General features: G+C 49.6%; 2 protein-coding genes across 19 annotated transcripts in view; one reads left to right on the forward strand and one right to left on the reverse strand.

Moving 5' to 3' along the window:
* LOC146199400 (uncharacterized) overlaps positions 1-20,451 on the reverse strand; it is a 269,488-nt gene that overhangs the window by 90,388 nt on the left and 158,649 nt on the right. For all 18 annotated transcript variants that reach the window (XM_084594862.1, XM_084594875.1, XM_084594861.1 and 15 more), the window contains exons 8-11: positions 16,704-18,356; positions 16,008-16,259; positions 13,970-14,197; positions 13,108-13,455 (exon numbers count right to left, since the gene is read on the reverse strand). In XM_084594862.1, the coding sequence (XP_084450988.1) occupies positions 13,108-13,455; positions 13,970-14,197; positions 16,008-16,259; positions 16,704-18,356 (2,481 nt within the window). The remainder of the gene's footprint in view (positions 1-13,107; positions 13,456-13,969; positions 14,198-16,007; positions 16,260-16,703; positions 18,357-20,451) is intronic.
* On the forward strand, positions 12-8,042 carry LOC146199402 (uncharacterized). Its single transcript, XM_084594854.1, has 2 exons — positions 12-681; positions 4,821-8,042. Exon 2 carries the CDS (start codon positions 4,863-4,865, stop codon positions 5,931-5,933), a length of 1,071 nt encoding a protein of 356 aa, XP_084450980.1. The 5' UTR covers positions 12-681; positions 4,821-4,862; the 3' UTR covers positions 5,934-8,042.

Below are 20,451 nucleotides of genomic sequence, written 5' to 3' on the forward strand. Positions count from 1 at the left end.
GCCGGGTCGCCCAGAGTGGCCTCAAAGGATGAACGCGGGGTGGCAGGGAGACGAGGGGAAGAGAACAATAAAGAGCATCTTACACCAGAACGTACGCTCGCACCACAAGTCACACTTACGGCGGCGAGAGGGGGACTCCGTAAGAGTTGATAGGAGGAAAAGTAGGAGAGGGGGAAGAGAGAGAGCAAGCCGAAACACGGCGTCAGTTTTGGCGCCGGCGACGTTCCGGACGACGGGCCAGAGGAGAGCACCTCCCTCCCCTCTCCTGTTCGCTTATTCTCTCTCGTCGCCCCATCTCTGATCCCCACCGGTGTGGGGCCACCAGAAGACCCGCCGCCAGCAGGCGAAGCGGGAGGTCCTGACGAAACGGGCTTCTTTTCGTTTTCCTGCCCTGTGCGCGCCAGAACTCGATCACCGAGAGAGCTAGCCAGCAGCAGAAAGCTGCACTGTGCCTGCCCAGCATCGTGCACTCGCCTCTCCTCCCAGCTGAAATCGCGCCCAGGGGTGTGGAGATCGGACGTCCATCGATCGTTGCGAAACCCTGCGCGCGGGTTCCCCGCCCCACGCGCTGACTCACGCGCGGGATATTAAGGGGACGCCGACGACTCGGGCGAAAAAGAGGAGACGGCTACGGGGATACCTCGACAGCAGCGTGATCCGAGGAATATACGCGGAATCGAGGTGAGTTTACTTTATCGTCACGACATTGCTTTCGGCACCGTGACACGTCGGAAGCATGCGGCGAAGAGGGAAATCATCCAAAGCTTCACGAATGCACATGACGCGCGCAAATCGGGACACAGCGATATGTGCGATTCTTAAAACTGAATATGTCTTAATTGCAGGCACGAGTGACATTTAAGTTCACCGACCCGGTCACGAGCGTCAGTGCTCTTAGCACTCTGAAATTCGGCGCGACAGACGAGACGAATACGAAGGAACAAAACGCGCCTAGCGGCAAAAGAAAATTAGCGCTTCGGGGAAGCTTGGCGCACCTTTTTCGATAGGGGTGCCCCATAGCTCTCCTCGGCGTGTGCGATGCAGACTTTGCATGGCCAGTGTTAGAACCCTTAGCTAACGGCAGCCACTACAAACACGTCGCTTCGCGCATCGTATCGCTTTTTGGCTCGCTTAAAGCAGGCGAGTATCATACGTCACGGGCAAAAGAGCGACGCCTCGTCAAAATCCTGCACTTCCCACAGATGCGCGAAATGATGTGCCGCACCGCTCAAAAGGTAGGGTCACACGTTCGCCCTCATTTTTATGACTGCACTATACAAACAGTAAGCATGCGGCTTGCTGTGGAATTACCGACGAGAGACCCCACACTCCCTGCCCGACAAGCGTACACAATATTCATATTCTGCCACTCGCGAAGGTGATGCACTAAACGCTCTTAAAATTGACATCGCTCATTTTTTTCATCTGCATTGTAAAAGTGCAAGACATAAACGAGCGCGCCCTGGAATACCCCTTTTATGCCACCGTCACGGACCGTTTCCAGCACAACTCCGACCGAACGTCACGCATTTTCACGCTCAACCTAGCGCGACTCTTGTCCCCCCGTGTGCCCGTCTGACTGACAGCCGAACACCAACTGCCTGCACGCGTAACAATAGAGAACAATCGCCCGGGCCAGCATCAACGCTGGATATATGTCACACGCCAGAAAGGGCAAAGTTCAAACAGCCAACAACACTTCGCGCCTCCTTGCCCTGGAGGACGATGCGTACCCGCCCGTCGGCACCCCGCCCCGGAGGTCACCACTTCGATATGCGTTTTTCTTCCATCCAAGCACGAATGACCGAGCGCGCCAACAATGCAAACAGGTCAGCTGAAATAATTGGGCCGCATACGGGGGCTGGCCAGGGGCGCACCGCAGCCCATATATGTCACAGGTAGAGGATGATTTCACTTCGCATCCGTGCGGGGTTTCGCGAATGATACACTCGGCCGAAACGAAATACTGCCGTGCTCGAAAGACACAGAGTACTGATAAGCACAATGTCTTATGCCCTGCGCGGCCATGCAGGGAGATCGTGGTGGAGGGTCGACCAATTTCGACAACCTGAGGCCCTTTTAGAGCGCGCTGACACACTACAGCACACGGGCGCGTTTTGAGACCGACACATTGCCGCGAATTTATACTGCGACCTTGGACTCGCCAAGCAGCCCAACGCCACTGATCCACAGCGGCTGGTACTGGCGATGTATCTATTCGCTCTGTTAACAGAGCCGAATCCCTTTTTAAGCATGCAGAGGAGGCGAACTCTTCGCTGCACGCGCCGCTTCCTTTTGATGGCGTATACTACATCGTAGGGGCCATTCGGGAGCTCGTATAGGACGATGTTTCTGCGCCCATGCAGAGAAAGCACTGCTCGGCGGAAATGTGCAACGCACAGGTCTAAACTCGCATCCGTGACACACGACTTTGGCTTCAAAGTACTCGCTTCAAGAGCAGCGATGCCGCGCAGAATATGCCACACCCTAGAAAGCCGCCTTGACCAAGACGCTAAACGCAGGGGGCAAGGACGAGTGTTTAGCGTGCAACTTGCAAGGCAACGAACGACCAATTTTAATTAAACGAAAATCGCAGCTGGTCTAAATGGTTTAAGGAACAATTCCCAGTTGACATCAGTTAGATCCCAGTTGAATCCCTGTTTGATCCAACTGGGATCTAACTGGTATCAACTGGGAACTGTTCCTTAAACCATTTAGACCAGTTACGATTTTCGCCTGGGATATCCTAACCATCGAAGTTTATTAATTCAGCTTGACAGCAAAGTCGGCGCCATATATCAGCCCTGAGTTAGGCTTAGCACACCCAACACGTGTCCCGTAGAGGGGCTCAACATCACAGTCAGAACGCTGGTCTTATAAAACGAAATGGACTTCGTACGGGAAGAAGCTTCCACGCCCCAGAGAACTTGAGAAGGTCGTTTTCAGTCGGGTTAAGCTTTGCGTTACCATATTCGCTACTAGCCTGCCCTGACGACAGCGGCTGCATGGCCACCAGCCAATCACGATCGCGCGAGGCGAGGTCGATTGCTGGTAAGCAGGCGCGATAAAGATCGCCGTGTCATCGGGTGCCCTTCTGCCACCAACCAGACGCGCCGCGTGTGCGCTTGCGTCAAACCTGCGGCACGTGACCGCCAATCGTCCTCGCGCACCATTTCACCTGCCGCTCCACGAGCCGAAGAAGCGACGGCGGTCAGCAGACGCGCATTATTAAATGCTGCGGCCAAAGACGGATGCGACGAGCGAGTTCGCAACCAGTTCGGACAGGTGGTCGCGGCTTCGGCGCAGTCGCCCGACGGCCGCCGCCAGCGCGATGGCGCCAATGCTGCTGATGTCGCTACATGGGTCGTGTGTGGGTGTACTACACCATTTTTCCGCGCCGAGTGACTCGTCAAAGCAGCTGGTAGACGGATGCGTCGATTCGAGTGTGCGCGTTTAGACTGCGCTAAAACCAACCGTTCATCTTAGTTTCCGAGGATGTGAAAGAGAGTTATTGCAGATCCACATAACTGCGAAACGCCGGGTGCAAAAATGAGTTCCCCGTCATTTACCCCACGAAGGGCCGTGCCCTTCCGTCGGGGATAGCGTCCGTCGCAACCTGCGCATCGAAGTGAAGTGTCAGGCGACGCGAAGCAAACTGCATTTCCATGCAGGTCCCACTGCTCTCGGATCACTTTTCTTCGATGCGCGGCCACACACTAGCGGTCACGTCGAGGTGAAAGTCGGACTCGCGTGTTGTGATGGCCGGGCTAGTGAAATCGAGTCATCGCCGAAGAATGTGGTCTTTGTGCACCAAAACTGCTCTTCTGAAAGCAAGTGTGCAGGATTTTTTTTTTTCTTTGGTAATTAATTAACCTCTTCGTGTCACGACATTCAAACGCAAATCGTGCGATGTCTTTTGTAGTGACGATCAAACCTGTGCTGTATAATGCGCACGCCCCGAGATTGAAGCAGGGGCCAGAGAAAGTAAAAAACGAGAGCGTGCTGCCAACCACTGTTTAGGAACGGAAGCGAGTTTTATAGTCCTTTTCTATCTTTCTTCCACTGACCTCAAAAACGGGGCGGCGACGACGGGAAGACCCCGTTTTCACTTCCCGTCACGAAGCTTGAAAAAGCGCAGCTTCCTGTCGAAGGGCATAACAGCAGTGAACGTGAAGTACATTCCAGGGCGTGCCGCCCGTCCTATACAAGCCTATTTATCAAAGACAATGCTCTAGCTGCAAGCCACCGATTCGCTCGGCTGGCCGCCGATGCGGGTCCGTGCGGAATGCGGCACGCCAGGCCTCCTAGACCGAGTCCCCCGCCTGCGCTCGCACTCTAGGAGTACAACATTGCGAACGCACTCCGAATCCGGAAGCCACGCGTTTCTTCGTAAAACGCTAGCCGAGCCACAGTGCATGCGTGCGTGCCACGCTAGATAGCGGAAATAATGACCTGCGCGCTGCCAGAGGATAGCGGCCGGCATATGGGTGGATAGAGGAGCCACGCGTTCCAATTCACCGACTATTCAGCGCTTCCACTGCAGTTTCGAGAGCCCTTGCGAACCACCGTAGCGAGGAAACCATGACACCGGCCACGAGCAGAAGCGTAGCGATGGGCGAGGGAGCCAGTAGAGCAGAACTCGAGCCTTTCCTCAAGAAACATTGCTTCAGATTTTTCATTACACCGTATACACTCCAAAAAGTTTTCGACACCATCCACAGATAACCTTCGCCTGGTGTGAAGTTCCCATACAGATACGAATAAAATGGCCCCAGAACGACGGAGTTTTACTACACGCAACCCCACTGTCCACATTTCAGCCACGTCGGAGGAACCAACCAGGCCACGGTCCACCGGTGGCGATGGACGTCTCGGCCGGGTGTCCCGCGGGCCGCCTGCACGACTACGCGGCGACCATCAACCAGTCGGACGCGTTCGTGGTACTGTCGGCGGCGGCCGCCGTGCTCGCTCTCGGCATCAACCTGACGCAGGCGCTGGTCATCCTCTGCCTCGCCTGGCGCTCCTGGAAATGCGCCTACCACCTGGCCCTCTCCCTGTGCGGCCTGCTGTCGGCCGCCGCCCTTCTGTGGCACGTGGTTGCGCTGCGGCTGCCCGAGAACAGCAGGGCCGGCTGCGGGGCAGCCCCTTCGGCCCTCTCTGTGGCCCTGCTCGTCGGCTACGTGGCCCACGTCACGGCGCCCGTTGTGCACCGCTGCGTGGCCGACACGTGGCCGAGGGCATTCGCGGGCCACGCGCGCAACCGAGGACTCTGCGTGCTCCTCAGCGGCTTCGCCTGGTGCGAGACCGTCCTGCTGGCTGTCACAGTGCTCTCCGACTGGCCTTCTGGCAGCGGCGGGGACGATTCGGCCACCGCCGCTGCCTGCTCCCTGCCGCACATGTGGTCCTCGGCCTTCTCGACGTTCGTGTGCGCCCTCTACGCGCTGCACGTCGTCGTCGACCTGGCCGTGCTCATCGACATGACGGCGTCGGCGGCGCGCAAGGCGCGCGCCGCCTCTTCTCCGCAGCCGCTGCCCACCATCGCCGCGGCGGCCGACTCCTGCCGGCGCGTCGACGAGGACGACGACTTCCCGGGCGACGGCGCCTCTTCGGCACTGAACCGTGCCGACCTGGGGCCGCTGTGGACCAAGTTCGCGCTGCTGCTCGTAGGCACGATGCCGCTCATCGGCATCATGTTCTACCATATGGTGACGCTGCCGCCCTCGTCGTCGTCCTCGGTCGGCCGCTCGTGCCCGACCTTCCGGGACGCCCTTCCCCTGTGGACGCTGCTCTGCACCGTGATGCTGGGCGTCACGCTCCCCATGGTGAACGCATGCAGCGACTCGGTCGTGGCCGAAGGATCGGTTTACATCGTGCGCGCGCTCTGCTGCTCGCCCCGAAGGCACAGGCGGGTGGCGCCTAACAGGCATGTGTGAGGCGCGTCTTTTGATGGATACTTTGGGGCCCCGTGCCGTGACGCCACTTCGTCAATCATGCGGCGACGGACTGGACGACCAGCTAGCAAACAGTCGCCAATTGGATGCTCAATGGACAATGTGGCCAGTGCTGTGGGCTCAACGATGTCATGAGTTGATCCCCATTCCAAGAAGTCGTTCCTCATGCTCCAAGCTGCTGTGACGTGGCTTTGAGTGGGTACAGCCGCCTTGCTCTATTCAACACACCAAGTGATGCAAGACAACTCAATGACTACCTTGACTTTTCAAGCCAAGATCAAGTTGAGTGCGTGAAGAGTATGTGCAGAAATGTGGTGCTGGCAACAATTAAGGCACTGCACGAACGTACACCTTACTGGAGTTGTGCCAGCGATCTATGCCAAAGGTCTAGACGAGAATATATTTTCACAAGTTTCCTATGCATTGTTAAGCTGTGCCCATACACTACAACCTTGTCGAGGTCGTAAACTGTATGTGGCTTGCATTTTCTTTTCCATCTGTATCATATGCCAGCAAGCAGTGCTACTGGATGTTGTCTTTATGCACGTCAGGAGCATACAGATGAGAGGAAGCTGCTTCAAGAGCATGTGAATGATACTTGCACATTAAGAATTTAGCATTTATCAGAGTAGCATTTGAACAGCGTATGTTCAGCATTTACAGTGTTCTCTTGCGTTTGAGTTATTGCTAACAGCATGCAGGCGTTACCTGCAGCATGCTGAGGAGCCTAAGTTCACAATGAGACGGATGCAATGGCGCACAAGTATTAAGTGGATTTTTCCATGCATGCCTTGCAGCCATGTGCAAGCTAGAAAGCTTGAATGGCAGCATCAGAGTTTTTTTAATATGTACAAATGTAATGTGCATCCGGTTCATGGAGCTGTTTTACAGAACAGAGTATTGTGTATTTAAGCATATGGAGTGGTGTCTACGCCCGAAGAATCCTTTCTTCAACCCTTGCCGTGATGTAAATAGACAGAGATAGCCGATACACCTTCTTGTCGATAACAAATACAAGAATAATGGCACATATTTCGACGATAAACAAAGCTAGTAGCAGGATGACATGCCTGATCTTTATGGATAAGCCCAACAATCTTTTTGTGCCATTTTAGAAATTTTTCTAGCAAGTTTAACACTGAACCTTATGAAAATGTTAAGAATGTAGTTAAGAAATCTTGCAGTAGCCGAAGTAACAAGACACCACAAAATAGTACGAGTCACATAAAGCGTCATGTGCACTGAGTCATAAGTAAGGCGGGGAACAATCAAAGAGGCTATGTTGCTCACAGGTGCTAAGACATATTTACACTGCTACGGTTGTTCATGTTGTATGAAATTTTGTTTTGATGTTTGTTGCATTCTGTGTGTGTTTTTTTGTCACCTAGTCACGTTTAGCACAATGCAAGCATGTACACAATAGATGCACCAATAAGCACCACGTGCAGTGTGCTGCAGCTTGTTGTGGCCGAGAAAAAATACTGCTGCAGGAAACGAAAGACGGCATAATTTATTGCCCACAGGTGGAGCACAAATTGCTCAAAAGAAAACTTCGTTTAGGAAACTAACGTCTCTGTGAGAAATAAACTGGTTATGCAAGCGAACTGCCAAAGTCAACCCTCTTTTGCGAGTGATGCCTGCAGTGTCTTAAAGACGTTTTGAACACTGGTCGTTGCTTCTTGAAAAGAGCAAAAAACCTTGAGGATATACACTGCTGTATCAAACTTTGTGGACTGCGGTTGCTCGGGAACTTCAACGTGTAACTGGTTTCTGCATGTAAATTTGTCCTAAGAAATTTGGTTAGTTCCAAACTTTGTAAGAGCTGCCCATGAATAAGCTGGTTTCATAAGCTGACTATGACCGAGACCAAAGCCCTAACGGCAGGAAATTGCAGATGGTAACATAATTTTTAACTGCCTTCGCTTACATGCACAACTGTCACGCTTCCTGAATAACCCACTTGTTTTGTCGTTTGTTTGCCACTGCTGTCACTGCATGTTGTTTGTATAGTCACTGGTTTGTGATCACCACGGCCTAGTCAAACATGTCTGAGAATATGTAGTGATGGTTGAAATAAAAGCTGCACCAAAGTCCCTTGACCCACTGTTCTCTTGCCAAAGTAGCTTAAAGGTAATTGGAAGTGAAAAGCTATGGCTGGCTTGTACCAAGCACACTAAAACAACAAGTGTGTCATTTTTACCTAAAACAGAGTTTGTTTAAGTCAGAAAACTACATAAAGGCAAAATACTTGAAATGACACTTCACAAACTGCAAGAAACTGCACTTAGCTATTTGAATTATGGACGTGCACTAAGTTGCCTAATGCTATAACTAGCAGGCAAGTGCCATCCAAATAAAGCAAGAAAAAAAAAGCAGCACGATGAAGGCTGCCAATATATAATGAAGGAGAGCACAACACTTGGTTCCCATGCCTGCCATTTAGCTGAAAGCAACTTCATAAGCACAAACCAAGGAAAAGCTATCGAAGTTATTCACACTTTTATCGAGCGGTAAGAGCATAAAGTGCACAGTATGGTGGTGCAGCCTGTTCGATACATATAGCAAATGTCTTGCCTGACTGTTAAGTCAAGTTGTTTCATTTTTTTGCTAGCTTTTTCTTATTCATGAGAAACCAGGAAATCCTATGCTACAGATATGATGCCACGTCACCTATCCTGTTTAGGGGTGGAAATGGGTAAAGAAATCAGAGATTAATTATTTTTCTACATAGAAAAGTTACTGCCTAACTTCCAACCAGCTGTAGATTATTGTGATCATCACCTGCATGACACTCAAAAGCTCAGGTTGGCACTCTAGCGTACCAACACTGAGTTTCCCACAGTGTGACCTGATCTTCAATGGCAATAGTTTTCCACTCCCATCATTTAGGCCCACTTACAGCCTAGTGATTTTGTTCGAAGTAGTGCTACATACTTAACCGATTTTAAGCTGCATGTGTGTATGACTGTATGTAAGCGTTACTGGTTACCAAAACACACAATATCATGCACTCACACACAGCTACATATCAAGTGCAATGGACGTTCACCCCACCAATGGCAGCAACCGAGATGAAGGATACATACCCATGCTGTCAATTCAGTAGATTTGGTAGTCGTAATATGTGTGAGTAAGAAAGCCAGGGCTGACGCGTGATGTGAACAAGGAGAAAATGCATACGCATAAAATACTTCATCAAATTACCACGAAGAACGCGAGATGAAATAGACGCCTCCTTGTCCTATCTACATGGTTTCTACATTGTTTTTCTGACAGCACAGAATTTGTGAATGGGCTTTTTACCTTTTAAAATTGAAAATGTAAAAATGACCGGATGGTTTGGCTTGAGGTTAAGAGCGAATTGTGCACTATCACGACTAGCTCTTGCTTTGCATGGCTTACCTTTGATTTTCCATGGTTTGGCTTGATTTGGAATGGCATCATGTGATGTACATTGCCCAACTTGGCAGGGACGACATAGAAAGTCCCACTTTAATCCTTTCGCTGTCACGAACGTACCAGTTCTCTATCATGCATTCAAAACTGGCGCTCTTAGACAGGCTGGGCCATCTGTCAAATCTTTCTACAAGTTCATATTTTCGCGCCGCATTGTGTTGGTACATATATATTGAAGAGTATGGAGCGACCGCGCCACTTTGCTGGGGGTGCGGTCGCTCCACGTGCACTACTCTATCCCGCTAAGAGGTCATGCGGTGCGCGAGTTTCGCAGCGCGTGCATGCAGTTACGGGTTCAAGGGTTGTTCTGCCATCTGCCGCAGGTTTGCAGGTTTTTATTTTTATTCTGTTGGGGTGTCTGCTACGACGCCACGTTCAGGGGCTTGCGCCTCTCTTTTGCTGCGTCCTTGCTTGCAGCTAGCAGCAGCAAAGAAGGTTGTTTTAGCCTCTTTCCATCTCCCTCTGTCATCTTGATTTCACAACGTGACATCTATCTCCGTTGTGCGGATCACCGAAAGTGCGCCCTTCGTGCGCGCGGTTACTTACGGATGGCTGACCGTGTGGGACCTTTGACTGTGGACTGGAGCGATGGCTCTTTTGATTATAAATACGAGTCGAGCCCAGATTCAGTCTCTCAAGAAGTATCGAGCAGTTTTCTTCTTATATTATCCTCATTAATCTAATTTATAATCAGGCTGATAATGATGATGATGTTAATGAACAGCATCTGCAGAATACTGAAATGTGCATATTCCGTTGACTATGTTATTTGTATAGCAATCATAATAAAAAATAAATTGCTATGCTCGTTCCCTGAAACCAAGCCAACACTGGGGGTGCGCCACGGCCAGAAACGCCCGACAGCGAAAAGGTTGACCAAGCTGTATGAATGTGCCTGCATGGACTAGGAGTAGCGTGCCTGACACGGTGGTTCGAAGGGTGCCAGTAGGTTGGATAACCATCTCAAAAGAAAGTTGGCAGCTGCTGCCAATTCGGTCACAACATATGGCCTCATGATATCACATTAATCGCAGACACGCGTCACTGCTTTAGGCAAACACATGAACAGCGGCTTCAGCCAAGTTGAAAATCCTAGCACTAACACACTAAAAAGCACGTGCCTGCAACCTTCGTAAGCAAAAAGGATAGGACAACAAGCTTAATACGAACTTGAATATTCTCTCGTGTTATACAGCGAAAACACTTCACTCAAGAACGACCTAATATAAGTATGTGCCTTGCCACTTTCGTATGTTGTATCCCTTCATTGAAGAGACAACTCTTATGGGCAGGGTGCTATCACAGAATTGACTGTGATTTCGTAGCAATCACAGGGCACTTGATGAAGTGAAAAGTGTTGCCTGTGCAAAGCCTATGCGAGAATAACTTCAACCTTCTAGAATGACACCCACCAACAATCCACATACCTTGCACAAGGCCTCCACTCGCTAGCCCCCCTTACAGCAGGGGTTCAACAAGAAATTAGGGGACACTTAAAGGGCCTAAGACAGGCATATGGTCTTCGCAAGGGTGGTTAGAACGGGCCAGTTGGTAATTCATATCTGGAAAAAAAGCAGCACATCCTTATGACATGGACGGATCTTTCTCCGTCCGTGTCGTAAGGGTCTGCCATTTTTTTCCACATATGGTCTTCATTCTTTGCATGCACAGTATGGGCCATGGTGGTGCCTCAGCACCCAAAGAGATCACCTAAATAACAATATTTAATGCTTCAATCTTCTCCAGAATTGCTTGATTAGAGGCGATGATGTCAGAACGCAGAGCTGATTTTCGGCAGCGGAAATGAGCTAGCAGCCACATCGGGTGTTGCTTTTCTGATTGGTTAGCCATTCAGTTTAAACTTTGTTCCTTTTTACTTAGTAAATGGATCTAGCGAGAGTTTTGCAGGCACTGAATCTGAAACAAAGATGTGAAAGCGAGTAAAAGCTAACAAGAACAACACCTGGGGCAACACTACATTTTGCTTCCAACTTCTGTGCAGGCTAGCCCTGCATGCTTCTCAAATCATACCGAGAAGGCAGTGTAAAAAAAGCCAGCCGACATACCTTTTCAAAAAATGTGAAGAGAAAGCTGAAACAAGTGGTGAGGTTGGGGGCAGCCGGCACGCCTTCCAATGTTACCAGCAAAGAAACATAGAGGAAGTTTCCTTTGTTGAGTTTGTCGCCCCCACGGTCTATGGCGTGCACGTGGAAAAACGACTTTGTCAGAATGTGTGGCTGTGGCCTGCCCTGACGAGGCAACAATTGCAAGCAAGCTTCCGCTGCTCCGTTGTTATGACTGGCAGCTCCCAGTGGGTGAGTGAAATGGGCTAGCAAAACGAGAAATGCACACCTTCATGCATCAATCCGTGGGCACAAGCATCTGTGGCATATGCGCATATGCCACAGAGCATGCAGCAAGTGCCGTTGGAGTTGAGGCCCGCATCAAAGCTGCAGCGGATGGTGTTTCGGGAAAAGCCTCCGCCAATCATTGAGAGGTCCAATTTTTTTACTGATGCACTATAAACGCAAAAATAACTCAATTAAAAGTAGGGTACAGGATTTTTGTGTCACCCTCAGCAGTAAAGTAGGCCTTGCAAGAGCCACAGCAAACCTTCGGTAAGCTAGGCTGGATTCACTGCACCAGAACCGTTTCACAGAATGCTGGCATTTCTGCATGAGAGTGGCATCGCATTGAGAACAAGCGCATCAGTCTAAAGGTCACTTTCCGGAGAATATGACGTCCACTTCGTCACATGGTTTTAAAGCATAGTGCTGCCAGCAGGTGGTCAAGGCTGCGCAGCCAACCTAGCTACATGCCTGAAAAGTGCCGCGGTTCAATATATCGAATGCCCCACTGAACTTCGATAAGCGTGAACAACACTGCTATACTTTTTGGATGGGATTTTCAAGGGGGCGTTTTGAGAGTTCGATCTAAACAATAATTCACTATATCCGGGACCAACTGTACTAAGATAAGGAGACAGAGTGCTAGTTTTCAGTGCGCACGAAAGCATACCAAAACCCAGGTTGTCCCCAGTGGCACAGGTTGAAAATGCTTGAAAGCGTGCAAAAGCAGCAATGACAATTAAGAGATGTGGCACTACCCTTTTAGTGCACTAGACTGGACGGGTCACAAACGAAAAAGACGTCGTGAGTCCTGGTGAGCCCCCTGGCAGGTGGCAGTCAGCAGGTAAAATTGGCCAGATGCTGTTTGGCCAGCGGGTTGTGTGATGTCACAAGACCAAAACAAACAAAGCAAAACATGGGCATAATGTGCCAGTGTACCCAAGCCGCATTTAGCTCAGCCACGCAAACCGACTTTTTTTTCTTTTACCTTACATTGATCTGCAGGCTAAACCTGCGATAGGTCACAGCTACAGAGCTGTGAGCACACAGTACTATGTGAACTACTGACCTCGGCAGGAGTAGTACGACCTTGGCGAATGTAGTGCCCCACATCCTGAAGGAAGCAAGGCAGAAGCATCCACAGAAATCTATTTACAGCTGACAACAATTATGGTTAGAAGGCACTGCACAGTGCTCACCGTGAGCCCCGTGGATGCAGTCGCAGCTCCCAAGTTCATACCATCCATATTAGCGTGATAGTGTGTTTGGATCGCCCAAAATTCTACACATTGTACGCAATGCAACTCGGCTAGGAAATTTTGCAAATTTTGCAGACATGCACCACAACTCACGTTGATGGCCATGTGAAAGTCCTTGTCCAGACGCTCTTTCAGGAGACCGAAGAGCAGCTCCACTGTGCTCTGTTCGGGATCCTTGCTGATTTGAGACAGATGCAGTGCATCAGGACCATCCCCAGTCGCAGCAGTGGTGGCGTCAGCAGCAGCAGCAGGGCTGGGTGGAGCAGTGACGTCCTCAGAGGAGTGCACCTGTCCCGCTGTGTCGTTCAGTAAGGCCTGGTACTGGTCCCTCATGGCAGCCTTCTGTTCATGCTCAAGACGTGCCTCCAGCGCCTCCCTGTGCACCTGGTCACAGGCGGTCAATGCCTCCCACAGCCGCTGCTTCTCGCTGGCAAGGTGTTTCTGCATGGTGGTCAGTGAAGTGCACTCATCTCAACTACAATGCTTAAAATGAGAATCTCACGTCAGTGGTGTCACAAGAGGTTAGCTTTTGTTGCCAGAAGTTTTCCTACAAAGTGCATCCACTTTTCAAAATCATCTATTTAATAGTATGCGCATGTTCTTTCACAGTGCTAAACTGCTGCTTGCCATCGACGCATAAACGAAAACCATTACTAGGAAGGACTGTTCTCTAATGTCCACTGATAACATGTCATATCTGGACCTTGAGGGTGCAATACGCATGTCGTGGGTAACTCTAGAAAAAATAGTACCTTCAAAAGCAGGGAAGGCTGTGGTTTGAGATACCATGGTTAAACTTTGCACAATCCGGACCACCTTCCACAATACAGGCTGCTATGCCTATGGATGGCATCCCAGGGCCCCTTGGGATACCATTCATTGGGACCCTACACCGGGACATGTTCCAGTTGTTTTTCTTCCAAGTAGTTCTCTCGCAGCTGTGCATGCTGCTCACCTGTGCAGAGGCCAGGGCGCGCTCGTTCTCCACCTGATGTATCCTCAGTGTCAGGGCAACCAGGGCCTGCAGCTTGAGCTGGAGGTCAGCGTCCAGCCGGGGCAGAAGCTGCTCATACTCCGCCTGCTGCCGCTGACGCAACTCAGCAAGAACCTCTTCTTCTTCATCCCTGGGCGCAGACGACTGCACAGCCTCGGCTGGTAACAGCTTGGCCCGCAGCTGCTCCACCTACACACATTCATGACACTGTTGTAAAATAACTGAAACAGGTTTAATCAAACAACTGGTGCACCTTGTTTCAACTTTTCTAAAGGGGAAGATGCCTCCAGGCAATACAGTATTGTGTCATTTTGAACGCTACTATTTAGTCTAGAATTAATTGAATACAGTACTTACTCGCATAATACTCACCCTTGCGCAATGCTCGCAGCCCCCACATTGGCTGCCGAAAATTGAATTTTTTTTTCCTCGCACAATCATCGCACCACCAAAATTACTGCCGCATGAGTAGTCTGCTAGAAGTAGCAAGCACCATCTTTGGAGCACTACTGAAACTAGCTGGCCTAGACGTGTGCGCGTGCTACCAAGCAGCGATAGCGTGCTCAAGTATATTATCAACATCATAGTTCATGCTCATTTGATCGTTGTGTAGTCTTCATTCCGCCATTTTGTGAGATGCCTTCAATGTCTCGCTGTCATTGTTCCTCCGTTCCGTCCATGTTAGCTGTTTTGTTCTACCATCTGCCGTGTTCTTGGTGCCGCATCGCAATAGGGCAGTACGCAAGCTATACAGCTGCTTTCAAGCTGAAAGCTATCGAGTACACTACTTCAGCGTCAACGATTGCAGTGTCGACACGGACTCGGATCGAGAGTCTGATCAAGAGTAGAAGTGTATTGTCTGCTGTGAACATTATACCCCAAAATGCGGGTAGTGATGGTGAGGCTGCGTGCGGCAAATAACGCACCTTAGCAATTTGTGCTTTTGGTGATCCTGTACTTCTATAAAAAAGGTAAGCTTTGACTGAAAGAAATGTTTTGGTTATATTTACAATAACTGGCTTCAGAATCCCGATTCACACCTGCTTAAATTTGGTTCTAGCGCTCCAAAACATTTGCTAAAAAATTTTCCCCGCACAATTATCGCACCCCTAACTTAGAATCAATTTTCCTAGGAAAAGGTTCGAGCATTATGCAAGTAAATAAGGTAATCCATTGTTCCCAGTGAGGGAAGACACACAGGTACCCAGTTTACAAACACAAGCAAAATGGCCTTCTGTTGCTATGAAAACAAGATGGCCCTGATTTCTCTCTCTCCATTTTTTTTTTTCCCTTGCACGAGGTGCTCATTTTGCCCGTTTTCTTTCTATCAGTTCTATCTTGCAGCCCTTGCGACCGTCATTATCCAAGAAAAAGAATGTCACTAATTCAAGCAGCACATGCTTTCATTTGCGGCCCGACTTGCAGCCGTGTCGCACTATCTAATGATGTGAAGCAGTTTGGACATGACGAAAGCAAGACTCTCGCTGAGATAGTCTAGTTAGAGCTATACATTAGCTTAGTGTGATCCACTACTGCAGGAGGCCACAGCACATGCACAGATCACTCTGACAGAGTTGCATACTTCTTGGTGACGCGCACACCTGCTACGTAGAGACCAATCGGCGTGAGCGCTGGCGACCCTCCGTATCAGACCACGATAGTGCATGTACACGAGTGGCGCATAGAAGCAGATCAAAGTAGCAGATGAAGCTAAGCTACAGCTCACTGCAGTCCGCATACAAACGAAACGTGGGTAGCTCTAAAGTTCGCGATTTTTGAAGCCAGTTCTTCGCAGAAAAGTAATTCTTTTTTTACTTTCACAAATTTTTCGGACTGTTCGATTATTCGGACCATTTCCCGGGTCCCGCTGAGTCTGAAAAGTCGGTTGGCAACTGTACTGCCTTCAGCAGGGTGCACCGATTAGTCTCCCAATAAGAAAGCGGCGTCACTCCTCGCAAGCACAGTGGCAGGCTTAAAAAGGGCAAGTGAATGACCCCACCTGCTCTGCATGTCGCTGCTTGAGCGCTGCAATGTCTGCCTGGTGCGACTCGCGCAGACGAAGCAGCTGGAGGGAAGACTCGCGCACCAGGCACTCCTGGAAAGAGAGCAGGTCCCGCCGGCACGACTCCCTGAGGGCCATCAGGGCAGAAGCAAAGCGCTCGCCGTATTCTGCGTGCAGTTTCTCCCTTTGCCGACAGAGCTCCAGCTGCTGGGAAGAGCGGCTGCAGAGATCTTGGTTTGCCAGAAGAAGCTGGGGAGAGGGTGTGAACACGAACATCACTTCATGGCTGCCTAGCTGAATACTAAATTGCATTGCGTGTTGTTATCAAGTACAATGTTTGTATTGAAAAGAATATTACAAGAAGCAATCAGAGCAATGTTACCTCCGTCAATGCTGCGACTACCGGATGAGCAGAAAGCTCTTTGTAAGTTTAAGGTGCCCATGATATCAAAGCAGATCAAAATTTTACTTCAGTTTTACCTGCGCAAATGAGTAAAGGGTGCATATCTTTAGTCAGCGTACAGAGAAATGCACAAAAAAGAAAGGAGAACATGATGGCTGATTTTACATGGCAGCAGCAGGAAGCTAAATGTATCACTTCTGTCGAACATCACAAACTACATCTGCAGCATCAGGCCCAAACGAATTAGTTTCCTTTTAAGCACACATGCCAAGTGATCCTGTGAAACTCACCTCTTTTTCTTCAAGCTCCAGCAGCATGCGCTGAATGACAAGTGGCTTTCCCTCCTCTTTCATGCTCCCATTGCTCTCGTTCCCAAATTCCCCTTTCGATGCCTCCGAGTTCACTCCATCCTTCTGCTTGGACTCCTCGCCCTGTAGGGCACTGCACTCTGCAGCTGCATTTTTAAGGCTGCAAACAGACACATCCCCCGATGCCTTCAGGCTGCCTCTCAACCGCTGCAGCTCTGCCTCCAGGCGCTTGGCTTTGGCTGCTGATTTGGCAAGGGCCTGCTCCAGCTGACGGCATCTGTCCATGGAAGATCGCAGTCGCTCACCACTGCTCAGCAGACGGTTGGTCAAGTCCTTGACAGTCTTCTGGAATGCCTCGTCCCTCGAACCGAGGCACTGAACGTGTCGTTTCAGCACTGACGAAAAGTCCTGCTCCCGTTCCAGCCGGCTATTCAGTAGCATTACCTGGCACTTCAGGCTCTGGTTCTCCAGGAAGATTCGCCTGTCACGGCTGGACAAATCGGCATTGGTAGTTGCTTCTAGCATCTCTTCTGTCTTGGCCACGAGCTGCTCCAGGGTACCATGCTCCTGCTCTAACTGCGCTTTGAGCTTGTCGATCAACTCTTCTGCAGCTCGTAACCTTTCCCGAGTGACTTCCAAATCACTCTCTGCCTGTTGCCGATCCGCAGTGAGGCGAATGTTCTCTGCGACAAGGGCATCGTATGCCCCCTTCTCGTTTTCACCATCATCGAGCTCTGTTGATGCATTCAGAGAGTCGAGTGACAACCTTTTGCCAACAGCCTGTGCGAAAGCTGCACAACTGTTCTCCAAGGCTGACTTTGCAGTCTCCACATCATCTGTCTGCACTGCTGAGCTGTGACGAACCCGCTCTGGCACAGCTGTGAAGACGGACGGGATAGGTGACAAACAAGGCGACTGCTCACCCGACAGCAGACGCGTGCGCTGCTGCTCTAGAGCCTTTTTCTCCTGCTCAAGACGTATGCACTCCGTCTGCAGTTCGTAGACCTCCAATAGACTTTCATCCTCTACTTCTTCTTTGGCCCGTTGGTACTCACTCTCTTTGATGGAGCTCAGAGTCAGGTTTCGCTCCGTCCGCAATGTCCTCAGTTCTTCTTCAGTTGCTATTGAGCTCCGACGGAGGTTGCCGTTCTCGGCTCGCACACTGATCATCTCCGCTTCCAAGGTCCTCAGGTCCTCCTCGAGCGTGGTAACCTTTGCGTGTAATGCAGCCAGTTCTCCCAGAAGATCGGTTGGGTTTGGCACGGGGATGTTGTAGGACTCACAAGCAGCCGCATAGTGGAGGCCCTGCATGGCAAATAACTTGAGATCGTCGAAGACAGACACTATGTCAGCGTAGCTATCGACGGAAAGCGTGCGGGCAGTGATCCAGTCGGACAGGTGGCTACAAATGAGTTGCTTGCAGCTTGGAAGAAGGCTGTCATCGCCTTCTGTGTGCTCTGGTGACGGAAGATGCTGATGGCTGGAATCATTTAGTGATGGCTGGCCAGAGAGCTCTGCCAGGGGAACAAGGGTCAGTGTGACCGCATCCCCACGGCAACCCACGTCTGAAGGGCCGGCTGTTTTGCATTCACCAGAAGACAAAACATTCATGTGGCCTCCATTGTTGGCAGCAATCTGGAAAATAAAAAAGTACGAGAAAGGGAACACAAAACTCATTCCCCAACCTCTACAAAGCACAACTGAATAAAAAAAAGCTTTAGAGCTAGTTCTAAAAAGAATTATGACCAATGAATACTCACGGAGGTTACTGATAGGTGAAGGCAATCAGATATTTCTGTTTGCTCAATTCTGCAGTGAACACACGCACATACACGCACAAATAGCAAACATTAAGAAAAGAAATGCCACATTCTCATGCAAGGAGATCTTGTACACACTGGCCTAGTTGAACAACTGTGCTTTTACACACATAAAGACATTTCACAATCCCTCTACTTTGATGCTTTTTTGGCTGAATTCTATGTGTACTCACATGAAACTGGTAAACACAATGAGTGAGAGTGACAGTTGCTTGGTGTTCTGGTCACCAATTTTCTGTGGCAGAAAATTTAAAATTTCACGAACTGAAAGATTTTGTAGTATTCGGCAAGAAATCTCCCTGTGGTAGCGTTTCATGCAGCAGCAGCTTCCGTGTTGCTACTTCTTGACTTGATGTTTCACGCTTCATGCCATACAGTCCTGTGCTTGTTCCCTACCACTTGTCGCATACTACAGGACTTTGGCGCAACCCACAGAAACGTTTACGCAGCCGGACACGCACCACATGTGAAACCAAATTGTGTTTCATTACTGTTGCCCTTCCACATATCAACAACTTCCCAGCAAATGGTTGTTAGCTGCCTCTAGTTGAGAAGCAGTGCCCTCTACACACCTGACAGCACTCATACTGCCTTCTTTCTATGTCTGTAGCAACCCTTTCCCACTCTTTCTCTCCAATGCTTGGAATTTACTTCCCCTTGATTACTCAAGGTTGTCGCGAAGTTGGCTTTTCCTGCATTTTATGAGCCTGGTGGGTGAGCTCGAAATGGGAATCTAAACAAAATGCAACAAAAACCAACCAACAAAAAAATTTTCAGGTGCTGTTCTTCACTCCGGCTAATATACTATAAATACTACATAAAATTCAGCAGAGACATCTAAGGCCGCTTACGCGTGAGAAGGTGAAAGATTTACGTTTCTTTACACTATGTTACATTGTAAAGTGCAGTGTCATGCTACATTGCATAATTAATATGAGTCGAGACTATGTGTAATGTTTGTACAGACCACACTCCTTACATTATTCTTGAAGTGCTCAGTCATGATACTTGCGTAATGACTACCAGTGATGGCTATCTGAGGTCACAGTGCATTGTTTTTTCATTCATGACAATATATGTTCGCGTACATGCACTCTAATACTTGCTCCTGTAGATCCTCTTGTGAAGCCTCATTCCCGTATTTGCCTTCCACTATTCACTTAACCATTACCACTTTAAATGGCGTCTCTATTATCTCACTCATACTCATTTGAGTTCACTCGTAACTTGTAAGCTACCACATTATGTGAAAGACCACCTGACAGATACAAAACCTCGCTTTAGTCAAGCCATATGAAGGTGACTACCATAAAAACGCGCGTATAATACGAACCTGTATATAATACGAAGTGTAATTTCAGGTTAGCAAAAATGAAAAAAAAAAAGTTTTCAACCACGTATAATGAGAGCGAGGAAAGATTAATAAAAGTATTTATTTGCACTACATTTCACGGTTGACCCACGAAGCGTGCATACTCTGCACTTTCGCACCCAACACCACCCTGCACCAGACGCCGAATAGTGATACGAACCTTCATATGCCAGTGCTGGTTTGTACCCCTTGTCGCGTCGATATGCTAGGTCGGAGAATTTCATCCACCGTGAGAAGAGCAGTTCACGTTCGCCCTGGCAATCGCCGAAGCCAAGTGGTTCTCAGTGTCTTCTAAATCTAGTAAGCCGTTTGCAGTTCGGATGCGGGACGATAATGCAAGAGATTCCGGCTAGCATCCACCGCACTCGTGCCTCTTTGCTTCTAGCACCGCGCACACGCGCGCGGTGTAAGGTCTCAGGATGAACTTTCGGGTTCAGAGTTCTTGCGGTCATTGTCGTCCGGTGTATGATTTGCCAAGAGTCCCTTGCCAAGGACATCTTTTCCTTCAGTGCCTCCAAACGCATTTGGTATTCCACAT

The sequence above is a fragment of the Amblyomma maculatum genome, chromosome 2 (assembly GCF_055883805.1).
Source record: "Amblyomma maculatum isolate TAMU_Amacu chromosome 2, ASM5588380v1, whole genome shotgun sequence".
NCBI lineage: Eukaryota > Metazoa > Arthropoda > Arachnida > Ixodida > Ixodidae > Amblyomma > Amblyomma maculatum.

Bases quoted from the DNA above. Each gene is read 5' to 3' on its own strand.
- LOC146199402 (XM_084594854.1), top strand. From the start codon at position 4,863: ATGGACGTCTCGGCCGGGTGTCCCGCGGGCCGCCTGCACGACTACGCG.